This window comes from Ochlerotatus camptorhynchus, unplaced genomic scaffold, assembly GCF_037179485.1.
Source record: "Ochlerotatus camptorhynchus isolate MF236.1 unplaced genomic scaffold, CSIRO-AGI_Acam_v1.1 ptg000336l, whole genome shotgun sequence".
NCBI classification, from domain to species: domain Eukaryota; kingdom Metazoa; phylum Arthropoda; class Insecta; order Diptera; family Culicidae; genus Ochlerotatus; species Ochlerotatus camptorhynchus.
Window position 1 is genome coordinate 1,948,224 of NW_027040824.1, and position 12,703 is coordinate 1,960,926.

General features: G+C 45.7%; 1 protein-coding gene across 2 annotated transcripts in view; it reads right to left on the reverse strand.

Annotated features, from left to right (window-relative positions):
- Window positions 1-204: 204 nt before the first annotated feature.
- RunxA (Runt related A) overlaps window positions 205-12,703 on the reverse strand; it is an 83,942-nt gene continuing 71,443 nt past the window's right edge. For both annotated transcript variants that reach the window (XM_065230998.1, XM_065230997.1), the window contains exons 4-5: window positions 1,861-2,058; window positions 205-1,796 (exon numbers count right to left, since the gene is read on the reverse strand). In XM_065230998.1, coding sequence (XP_065087070.1) covers window positions 997-1,796; window positions 1,861-2,058 — 998 coding nt within the window. In that variant the 3' untranslated portion in view covers window positions 205-996. The remainder of the gene's footprint in view (window positions 1,797-1,860; window positions 2,059-12,703) is intronic.

The following is a 12,703-nucleotide window of genomic DNA, read 5'->3' on the forward strand; positions in this document are numbered from 1 at the left end:
TGGAGATCCAGAGCCAAAGTGCGGAATGCTCACTATGCCCCACCTATTCACTATGCCCCTATGAAAGTTAATCGCAAATATATCAACATAAGATTAATGCAACTTACCTTTGTTCCAGCATCCATACAGCAAACATAGTAAAAATGTGGTCAACATTCAACTTGATTTCTCTCTAAATAAACGTTACCCGACAAAGCATGGAGATTTCAGCATTTATTTCTTATTCGTTTCACAGCATTATTTTACAGGGTAGAAATCGATATTCCTACTTAAAAATAACATCTTGACCGGCTACTGTTCAAAACATTCTTCTATTTGTTGGGTTTGGACGCAGACATTTCGTACACTGTTCTTCAAATTCACATGCATCACTACCATTAAATCAAGAAAACTTCACATCAAGAGAGGAAACATTTTCCTGTTTTAGTTTTATTTATTCTATTGAGTTTTGTTTCCATTACGTTCTACATTTTGGCTACGGTTTCGACAATACTCTTTAGTAATAGAAAATAGGAAGTTCAGTAACAGCTGCGCACTGTATATTTATGGTAACTACAAATACATGGGATAAGTTTTCCGGGGACGCTTTTGGCTGGAACTCTATTTGCGTTTTTGATTGTTTAAAATCCAGTAATTCGTTACATAAACTTGTTTTTACATAGGTTTACATATCATCGTGCATCGAATGTTTGACAAATAGAGAAGCGCTACAATCTGTTATCCATTCTAAACTGTATACGGAGCTTCATTTAACTACTGTTGCATCTTAGTACGGAATAACATGTAGTGTTCAGTGTACATCAACCCTGGGATCAAATGCCATTCTGCGAGATTAAATCCGCTATTTACAGTGTGAGAAATTAAATAAGCGTTTCGGAAAATTAAATCTGTACAACTTAACTAGAAAACAGTCAACATATTCTTTGGTGATAACAATCAGCAACCATTGAAGCGAATTACTTATATTGCACTTAAGCCCTACGGTTGAAGCTTTCCTCAGTATGGCCTCCAGACGGAGTTCCCGTTTTCGGATTGAACTTGCCCTTGCGGTGGAACACCACGGGCACCAGCCAGAGCTCTTGCTCCAGATTCGTCCAGAGCCCCTCGAGCCATTGCCCCACAGTTCCCTATCAGGGAAAGATCCGTGTGAGGATTGTTGCTCATTAGATTCGGATGCTGTCGACCGCCATTGGCCGTAGTTGAGGTCAAATGATCCATAACACTTTGCAGTTCTCCGGCATGCATCGAAGTATTCTGGGCAGCCGTATGGGTGTTTTGCAAGGGGTGGTTATGGAATCCATGGGTTTGATTGGCTGCTGTGTAGAGTTGCGAATAAAGTAAGCTTGCTGGAAGAACCGGGTAAATCGATCCGTTACAACTTCCCCCACTGGAACCATAATTAGATTGACTTTGGTTTACGACCAAGCTGGAGAAGTTCTGGTTTGCGGCGCCTCCCAAGTTTGGGGTATTTGATGAAAGGAGATCTTCCTGAACTGGAGACTCTGCCTGCGATGAATCACTCAAACTACGTGGTCCACTTTGGCTCGTGTGAAGAGCGTAGTCATTGTTGCTGGAATTGCTTTGGTAGCGAGGAACTAAAAGTCCATTGGAGCCGTTGGTTGTGGTGATGGTGTTTGCTTGAGCGGTCACTCCGTTTCCGTTGGAGCCATTTCCAGCGGGATTACTACTTCCGTTGGTAGTCATCAGGCTGGGATGGGTCATTTGGGCGGTTTGTTGAGTTCCTACTAGGCTGCTCAGGTGCTGATCCAAATCGGCTGCCGTTGAATCCGGAAGCACTGGTTTGGAAGGTGGTTATCTTAATGCAGTTGAAGGAAATAATCAGTGGAAATTATTACTTACTTGGAACGCAGTCTCTTCCAGTGCTGGTGAAATCCTGACCAGCGTTCTGTTCACCGCTGGAGCAGGTAAAACCTAGAGCAGGATTGTTGAACTGAGCTGCCGTTGGTGTGGTGCAGGACGTCAGATATGGTGAGTACGGACCGCTTGTACTGTAGCTCCAGTGGGAGTTGGCTGTACCCAGACCGAATTGGGACATATCTGAAATACGAACAGTGGAGACATAAATTAATCATCATGATGATCGTTTTGTGTACCAAGAAAGTATTTAGAAAAATTGAAAGTAGTTTTTCCGTTCACAATCAAATTTATGGTTATCGATATGTATTCAGTGTAATTCACTTGCCCAGTGGAGTATGGAACGCAATGAACACATTTTAATAAACGTGCATTAGCATTAGCATTAGCATCGAACAAGTTGCACAATATCGTAGGTGGTACGAATTCAAAACTATTAAGAGCAAGACGGATATCTATTACTGGACACATAGTAAGTAGGAAATAATTACTATCTCCAACAGTTAAGGATTGTCCTGGCCACGTCCTTACAACTGGTAGGGATAGGAAAGGTATGTTAGTCCAACATTTACTTAAGAACACATTTTAATAAACGTGCACAGCAAAAATTTAATTTTGATATCACAACAAAGTAGATGCACTTCAGTCGTGTCAAAAATATGGTGCAATAGTACTTGCCAAAAAGGAAAAAAATATCATTAATTATGACATTACGCTGCTATGGCCATAAAAATTACATGAGATTTTCGACATAATTAAAGTACATCCTCTTGGATGCAATATTAAAATAAATTTTTTGCTGTGTAGATTTGATTTTCTGATTCATAATTATTTTATGAAAAATGCCGGCAAAAATTAAGCCTTTTTAACGCCATTTGACCATTAAAGCATTTAATTGAATAAATGTTGCTTTTCAGAAGCCAAATATGTACTCAGAAGTCTTGTAACACGTACAGTTTTTGAGAAAAACGGGGTTATATTCATAAAGGTACGTACGTTCATTGAAGTTTGGTTTGCCTGTTCTGCCAAGTTGCATTTTGTCTTTGCTCTTTAAATGTTAGGCTTGGATTTTATAGAGTAGACCTTGCTGAATCCATCTGTTTTTAAATAGCACAATTGTTGAGAAACTCGGATTTCAATTCACAAACGTACGTATTTATTTGTTTATTTGTTTAATTGTTATGTTTGAATCAACAGACTAGAAATCATTAGGAAAGCATTGTCAAGTAACTAAAAATGTATAAGTCTTAAATAAACACTTAGCTGTTGGGCGTCAAGCGCCTTCGGTCAGCAAAAAAGGCAGAGAATCTTCGGCGAACCATATTCCGTGTCAAGTGGAAATCGAACATCGACGCTACTCGGTTGAACACTCGCTGCAAACCGTAAATAGCGCTCGCTAAGCTATAATTAGTTCAAATAAATGGAAGTCTTAGCTTAAGACTGTTGCGTAGTGATCGAGGTTGAACATTAATGTTCACTTGTTGCAGAATTGCTTCGCAGTCGATTCTTCCTTGCAGAGTATCGGCGACGGTTAAGGCTCTGAAAACATCTCTTCGGATACGTAAGGGCTCGACATTGATCAATTGGCAGCGATTCTCGTAGCTTGGAAGACGAAGTGCGTATCTCCAAGGCAGCTTACGGAGTGCCAAGCGAAGAAAACGTCGTTGCACAGATTCAATTCGCTCGGCCCCATTATTGTAGTTCGGGCTCCAGACTGCAGAGCAGTATTCCAACGTAGATCGTACGAGAGAGCAATAGAGCGATTTCAAGCATCAAATGTCTGTGAAGTTCTTAGTAATCTTGAAGACAAAACCAAGAGTTCTGGACGCTTTGTCAACGACATACAATATATGGTGTGAGTATGTCAGCTTTAAGTCCAGAAAAACGCCTAACCCTTTCACGCAATGCACCCGTTTGATAGTCGTGCCTAGCAGTTGGTAGTTGAAAATAATCGGTTGTTTCTTGTGTGAGAAAATACGGATTGTACACTTAGCTGGGTTGACCACCAGTCAGTTTCGACTACACCAGTCAGCAAAGATGTCAATTTTAGAGAGAACGGCAGTCGGCGAGTGAGCGTATGCGCAGAAAAACTTACAGATCGTCTGCAAACGATAATCATAGCCCTGTGATAACATGGTGAACGTCGTCAAAGTAAAGGAGAAATACCAATTGTCCCAGATGGCTACCCTGAGGTATACTGGACTTTGCGCAGAAGCTTGCTGAGCGACAAGTACTCAAAGTTACTGTCAGTTGGCGCTTCGTGAGGTATGAACGAAACCATCTCAAAAGATTTCCACCGATCTCTTGTCCATTAAGCTTAGCGATCGCAATTTCGTGGTTCAGCTTATCGAAGACAGCCGTAAGATCTGTGTAAATAACGTCCGTTTGGGTCCGATCAATCAAACTGTCTGTGATGTAAGACGTAAGGCACAGCAGGTTCGTAGTTGTAGAACGCCCAGTTATGAATTCGTGTTGATATTGCTTGCAATGCTCATTTAGGGACTCTATGACAACCAATTCAAAAGGTTTTGATGCAGCACTCAGCGACGTGATTCTCCGGTAGTTGTTTACGTCACGTTTGCTTCCCTTTTCATGAACAGGAAACATATCCGCAGTCTTCCAGTATGACGGAAAGATGCCGCTGGAAAGAGAGAGAGCTGGAATATGCGACGCAGTGGATCTAAAAGACAAGTGGAGTCGAGTTTCGAACGCCTTTGGATACGGTTGTGTGTTAAGTTCGTTCTCTGTTTTGTGCGTGCATTCGCTTTCATAGTTTTCGACTGCATTTGCCGGATTAGCGCTGGCACTCTGCCTTCCGGACGGTTATACGTGTGTGAGTGGTGGTTTTCTCGCTTTCCGAGAAGTTTTAGAATCGAGAAAGAAAACATGATTCATCATGTTTGAAAAATTGCAAGCATCAGAAGATTTGGCGCTATCTGCGTGGTTTGATTTTTTCTCCCGGACCAGCGCAAACGGATCTAATGTGGGTGGGCCTATAGGGTTTTGCGATGTGCATTGCTTTTGTGCACGGAGTGACTTGAAAGAGAAAAGCGATGAAAAGTTTTTTTTTTTTTTTTTTTTTTTTTTTTTTTTTTTTTTTTATTATAGTCACTTTAACATGGGTCATTCGTGACTTGTCCGGGGTGAGATTTGAACTCGTGACTTTGGCGTGAGAGGTATGGATGTTAACCACTACGCTGGAGTCGCCCCCAAAAAACGATGAAAAGTGATATTTGGTTATTGTGTGGTTGGAGTTACTGGAGGAGGGATTGTTTGGGGATGGCTAGAGAGAAGTATGCGTGGAGGCATCGGGAACGGGTTAAGTGATTTGGTGAGTACGTTCCAGATGAAGATTGTTGACAAGTGTATTTGTGGTGATGCAAATCATGGTTTAGATGATGCATGGATTCAAACATTTTCTGTATCCAAATAAAACATATTACAATGTAATTCTGTATGTAATATTACTACATACTAAATACGCACAGGGCATCGTCTGCCGCGGGTATATCGTGGGAGTCCCAGGTACCTGGTTCAAGCTTTAGTTGGCGGCGGTGGTTATTCTTGACCTTCTACCCCTGAGTAGTTAGTGTGAATAAGGGCGTCTATGTGATGTTTTGCTGTACCTGTTATGAACATCTAGTGCATCCTGTTCCCTCAACATGTTGAGGACACCCTGTCTTGCCTCAAAAGTTACCCCTTTTGAAGTACTAGTCTTTACAACATAAAGGGCACCATTACGGAGCATGAGATTTGATCGAATTATTCGCAGTTCTGCTTGTCCAACGCCCCCGGCTGGGTGAGGGATAGAGGATGACGCACACACACACACACACACACACACTCACACACACACACACACACACACACACACACACACACACACACACACACACACACACACACTCACACACTCACACACACACACACACACACACACACACACACACACACACACACACACACACACACACATACTCACGCACACACACACACACACACACACACACACACACACACACACACACACACACACACACACACACACACACACAACACACACACACACACACACACACACACACACACACACACACACACACACACACACATACTCACGCACACACACACACACACACACACACACACACACACACACACACACACACACACACACACACACACACACACAAACACACACACACACACACACACACACACACACACACACACACACACACACACAGGGCTACAAATGGTGAGTTGACAACCTAGCTCTGGTTCTCACAAGTTCCTACCTCACGCCTCCCCGTGGTGTAGCCTGGGCAATGTTGTCCTTCTGACAATAGCAAAGTGAGGGGGTGCGACGCGAACACTGGCGCGGTAACCATAACACGGCGATAGAGGAAATGCTTCGTCAACCCGCAGGAGTGCCAACCGGCACATTAGGATCGACGCCAGTAAGATCCTTATTACGGCATACTGGATACGGCATGGAACTATGGACACGACACGGCACAATGGATTGGATACCACGCTACAGGGCTGACAGTCGTGCTATTCTGCTCCCTAAGTAAAGAAGGGTGACACCTTCTTGAAATGGCGAGTGGGCTAATAGTGCGGCTGCCCCCGTCCCGGTAAAACCTTGGCAGGCCTCCGGATACGTTCAAAACTCGTCACCAATTGGTGATTGGTGAGTAGTAGGCTCAGATGTAACATTCCTGACTTACGCCGATCTGGCTCTGAACACGGCCCCCATGAAGGACCGTGTCAACCCTAGCATGGCCTCCCTGCTTGCATAGATAACCATGGGATCACGATAGGAGACTACATACAACGAGTGGAGATAGCGGCCCGAAGGGGGGACCCATCAGAATGGATAAAATTGGAGAAAAAAATAAAAATGAAGAAAAAGAAAAAACCAAAAAAAATATGAAGAACGACGGCAATACGCCAGACAGTGAAAACGGAGGAGCAAACGTGTTCGCAAGGAGTGGGATATTGCAGAGATCACCAGTGTCGAACCTGGGGGTCACTGCGAGTTCCAGCAGCAGCAGTAAGTTTCAAGAAGAGCAGTCAGGCGTTGGGCTAAGCCAGATATTCACACCAATATCCAGTAGTAGCAAATCCCAAGAACTGCAGCTCGGGAGAACCAAAATGACGGAGGTCAGGAGGAAGATCGATGATCTCTATGTGTTCGTGAAGGATAAAAACAACGTACACAAAGAGATCAAGCAACTTGTGACCGGTATAAAATCCGGCATAACAGTGGCAGATCGGGAATGTCAAGAGTGGAGAAAAAGGGCCGAAAATGCCGAAAAGGCTCTGCTGGAGGCCAAGGAGAGCATAAGACTGGCTCAAGCACATGAGACTCCGAAGGGACCCACAAATCCACGTCCTGAAAAGAGAGATAGGGACACGCCAGGAGATGAGGAGGAGCCCAAAAAACGCAGGGACGACGAGGAAGGCATCAAGGAGATGGAAGAAAATGGTGCGTGGCGTAAAGTCGAGAACCAGAAGGAGAGGAAGAAAAAACAGAAGGAAGATGAAGTGAGGAAGAAGGAAGAGGAAGCGAGGAGGAAGGAAGAAGAAGCGAGGAAGAAGGAAGAGAAGAAGAAGGAAGACAGGAAGAATAAGGAGAATCCTAGGCCTCGTAGGGAGAGAAGCAAGGGTGACGCTCTGGTTGTTGAGGCGAAGGACAAAACGTCCTACGCAGCACTCCTCCGGAAAGTGAGAGATGATCCGGAGTTGAAACACTTAGGCGAGAATGTGGTGAAAACCAGGCGAACCCAGAAAGGCGAGATGCTATTCGAGCTGAAAAGGGACCCTACGGTTAAGAGCTCAGCTTTTAAGGAGCTCGTCGAAAAATCTCTTGGCGAGACGGCGAACGTAAGAGCCTTATCCCAGGAGTCAGTGGTCGAGTGCAGGGATCTGGACGAGATCACAACAGAAGACGAGTTGAAAAGTGCGCTAAAGGTGCAATGCAACCTGGGAGACGTACCGATGGCAATTCGGTTGAGAAAGGCGTATGGTGGCACGCAGACGGCGTCGATACGACTTTCTTCGGACGCAGCTAACGAGCTGCTGAAGACTGGCCGAATCAAGGTTGGGTGGTCAGTGTGCCCGTTGAAAGCTATTCCTCGGGTATCTAAGAAAATGGAGAGATGCTACAAATGCATGGGCTTCGGTCACCAGGCGAGACACTGCAAAGGCCCTGACAGATCTGATCTGTGCAGGAAATGCGGAGAGAAGGGGCACGTTGCAAAAGACTGTACAAAGCAACCGAGGTGCATGCTCTGCAAAAAGGAGGACGGAAATGGCCATGTGACGGGAAGTTTCAGGTGCCCTGAGTTCAAGAAGGCGATGGTGGGCCAGCAATAATGAAGGTAACCCAAATAAATCTCAATCATTGTAACACAGCACAGCAACTGTTGTGGCAGTCAACAACGGAAACAAAGTGCGACGTTGCAATCATTGCAGAGCCATACCGAGTCCCTCTCGATAATGGTAACTGGGTGGCGGATAGAGCAGGAATGGCGGCCATACAAGTCATGGGCAGGTATCCCATACAACAAGTGGTGGCAAGCTCATATGAAGGTTTCGTGATCGCCAAAATCAATGGAATCTTTGTATGTAGTTGCTACGCACCCCCGAGATGGACAATTGAGCAGTTCCACCAGATGCTAGATGGGCTCACCGAAGAGCTCATTGGACGGAGACCAGTCGTCATCGCAGGAGACTTCAATGCTTGGGCAGTGGATTGGGGGAGCAGATGTACCAACGCAAGAGGGTATAGCCTGCTGGAAGCTCTGGCAAAGTTGAACGTCAGTCTGGCCAACGAAGGAACCATCAGCACCTTCCGCAAAGATGGTAGGGAATCCATTATCGACGTTACTTTCTGCAGTACGTCGCTAATGGCAAATATGAACTGGACGGTGTGCGAGGAGTACACCCATAGTGACCATTAGGCGATCCGGTACAGTATCGGCGAACGAACACCGGTGGAAATGCGGAGGACGAAAGTAAGCGAGCGGAAGTGGAAGACGAAGGCATTCAATAAGGATCTCTTCATCGAAGCTCTAAGGGTAGACAACAGCGTCCCGGGCCTAAGCGCGAATGAGTTGACCGAATTATTAGCAAGGGCATGTGACACAACTATGCCGAGAAAACTGGAGCCAACGAACAGGCGGCGTCCAGCCTACTGGTGGAACGAGGAAATTAGCACCCTCCGTGCTACTTGTCTTCTAGCCAGAAGGCGTGCTCAGAGAGCAAGAACAGAAGCAGACAGAGAGGAACGCAGGGTGGTGTTCCGAGAGGCCAGGGCTGCACTGAAACGAAAGATAAAGCTGAGCAAGTCAAATAGTTTCAAGGAGTTGTGCCGCGATGCCGATGCCAACCCCTGGGGCAACGCATACCGAGTTGCGATGGCGAAGATCAGAGGCCCAACGATGCCGGTTGAAATGTGTCACAACAAGCTGAAAGTCATCGTGGAGGGACTTTTCCCACAGCATGACCCAACGAACTGGCCACCTACACCATATGGCGAGGTAGATGAAGACAACGTTGAACAAGTCTCCAACGAGGAACTCATAGCAGCAGCGAAAGGGTTGAAAGCGAATAAAGCTCCCGGCCCGGATGGAATTCCCAACGTGGCGTTGAAGGTGGCGATCCAGACGTTCCCGGACATGTTCAGGATGGTGCTGCAGAAATGTCTGGACGATGGTCAGTTCCCTGATAGGTGGAAGGTACAAAAGCTTGTGCTGTTGCCGAAGCCCGGAAAACCGCCGGGGGATCCTGCATCGTATAGGCCAATATGCTTGCTGGATACTGTAGGAAAGCTCTTAGAGAGGATCATCCTCAACAGGCTGACGAAATGCACGGAGAGTGAACACGGATTGTCGGAGAGACAGTTTGGATTCCGGAAAGGGAGATCGACGGTGGATGCAATTCGGACAGTGATTGACAGAGCCGAGAAAGCTTCCAAACAGAAGCGGAGAGGAAATCGATACTGCGCCGTGATTACGATCGATGTCAAGAATGCATTCAATAGCGCCAGCTGGGAGGCCATCGCCAAGGCGCTCCATAGAATGAGGGTTCCAGGCTACCTCTGCAGGATTCTAAGTAGTTATTTCCAGAACCGGGTCCTTGTCTACGTGACAGACACGGGGCAGAAATCGCTTAGAATCACGGCGGGGGTTCCCCAAGGCTCCATTCTAGGTCCCACGCTGTGGAACGGAATGTACAATGGCGTGCTGACGCTCAAGCTGCCCAAAGGAGTTGAGATCGTTGGCTTTGCGGACGATGTCGTCTTGACGGTAACCGGTGAGACGCTGGAAGAAGTGGAAATGTTGGCGGCTGAGGCGATACCCAAGTAACCAAAAGTTCCGCATTCAACACTTCCAAGTTCCATAAAGTTCAAATAAAGTTCCGACAGAACATTCAAGTTCCATAAAGTTCAAATAAAGTTCCGACAGAACTTTCAAGTTCAAATAAAGTTCCGACAGAACTTTCTAGTTCCATAAAGTTCAAATAAAGTTCCGACAGAACTTTCAAGTTCCATAAAGTTCAAATAAAGTTCCATAAAGTTCAAATAAAGTTCCGACAGAACTTTCAAGTTCCATAAAGTTCAAATAAAGTTCCGACAGAACTTTCAAGTTCCATAAAGTTCAAATAAAGTTCCGACAGAACTTTCAAGCCACATGAAGCAATCCGCACAAATCTTTTTTTGAAACAAAATTTAATGTACGTATATATGAAATAATCAGTGGCCCGAACAAATCATAATTCTTGTATTTCTGCAACATTCTATCCAAAAATAAAAAATAAATTAACAAGTAATTTCCTGGATTCGAACCCGTGTATGCGGCATGTGATCTACGATTGCTAACCACTGCGCCACAAGTGTGAAGGATTACCATGCGGGCCGGGCAAACACCAACTTAAATTCATCAAGGTGTTGTGTTTTGTATTCAAGTCAGTCAGCTGGCTCAGAAAACTCCAACAATAGGCGGGACAACAGCTCACTTTAATATATTTCAGATGACGAAGTGGTTCGTGCTGAGACTCTCACGCAGAAGGACTGGGTTTAATTCTTCCAACAGCTCCATCACTACTACTAATGCTGATAAATCAATACACATTAATACACCTGCCTTTAGGAATAACTTTCATAAAAGTGCGAACTTAAATATAGAATTGGTGTAGAGGACAAAAACCTTTTTTAATTTATTTTCTAAAAATTCCGTTCAAGTTCCGCCAGAGGCTGCTTAGAATGCTCTTCAATTATGGTACCGGAACTTTCAAGTTCTTATAACGACTTAAAAATGAGGCTGCTTAGAATTCTATAGACCACCTTCAACCAAGGTGCTTAAGCCATAAATAGCCTTTTATCAGAACTTTTGGTTAGTTGGGTAGATACGATTGGTAACTGGATGCAAGGAGCGAAGCTGCAGATAGCCCACCACAAAACAGAAGTGATGTTGGTCAGTAACTGCAAAGCAGTGCAGCGGGCAGAAATTACCGTTGGAGAGCACACCATTGCTTCGAAGCGCATGCTTAAGTATCTGGGAGTGATGATCGACGACCGGCTAAACTTTAATAGCCACATCGAATATGCTTGCGAGAAGGCGACGAAGGTCATCAACGCAATAGCCAGAATCATGCCGAACAATTCTGGTCCAAGCAGCAGCAAGAGACGTCTTCTGGCTAGTGTTTCCTCATCAATACTAAGGTACGGAGGTCCAGCCTGGATTGAAGCGCTGAAAACGAAGCAGAACCAAAGGAAATTGAGCAGTACGTTCCGGCTCATGGCCATGCGAGTCGTGAGTGCGTACAGAACCATTTCGATGGAGGCAGTATGCGTTATCGCCGGTATGATCCCAATCGGCATCACCTTGGCGGAGGACTACGAGTGCTATATGACGAGAGAAACCAGAGGAGTACGAAAAATGGTGAGAACGGAGTCGATGGCTAAGTGGCAGCAGGAGTGGGATGCAGCAGAGAACGGTAGATGGACACACAGGCTAATACCGACTCTTTCGACCTGGGTGAACAGGAAGCATGGAGAAGTCAACTTCCACTTGACGCAGTTCCTGTCTGGTCATGGCTGCTTCAGGAAGTACCTGCATCGGTTCGGACACACAACGTCACCCTTCTGTCCGGAGTGTGGGAATGTGGAAGAATCACCAGAGCACGTGGTCTTCGAATGTCCTAGATTTGATGATGTGCGAGAGGATATGCTCGCCCTTAGCACGGAGAATGTCGTCGAAGAAATGTGTCGAGAGGAGGGCACCTTTAACGCCGTCAGCAGAGCAGTAACGCAGATCATGTCAGCGCTGCAGCGAAAATGGCGGGAAGACCAACTAGAAAGTAGTAATGTGCTCACACAAGTGCGAACTGAAAGCCGAAGCCGGGAGAACTCTCCGTCAGAGTAGGCTGTATCCACCACCAGGGATAACCAAGTAGAACGTGACGCTGGGAGATAAATGGCTCACAAATTGGAGAGACGATCAGCGAACTGGAAGCGCCAATTAGCTGAGGTAAAGTGAGGTGCGTAATGCACGGCCCCCTCCGAAGTAATACGACAAGTGGTTCCGGGGGAAAAGGGCAAGGCGTCTAAGGAGGTTTTAGTGCGGTAAGAATCCCACACACCGTGTCACCGCGACTGTGCGCCCAGTCGTCAAGCGGTGGCACGATGGCCTTTTTGAAGGTTTCCTCCTTGCCAAAAAAAAAAAAAAAAAAAAAAAAAAACACACACACACACACACACACACACAAACACTCACAAACACACACACACACACACACACACACACACACACACACACAC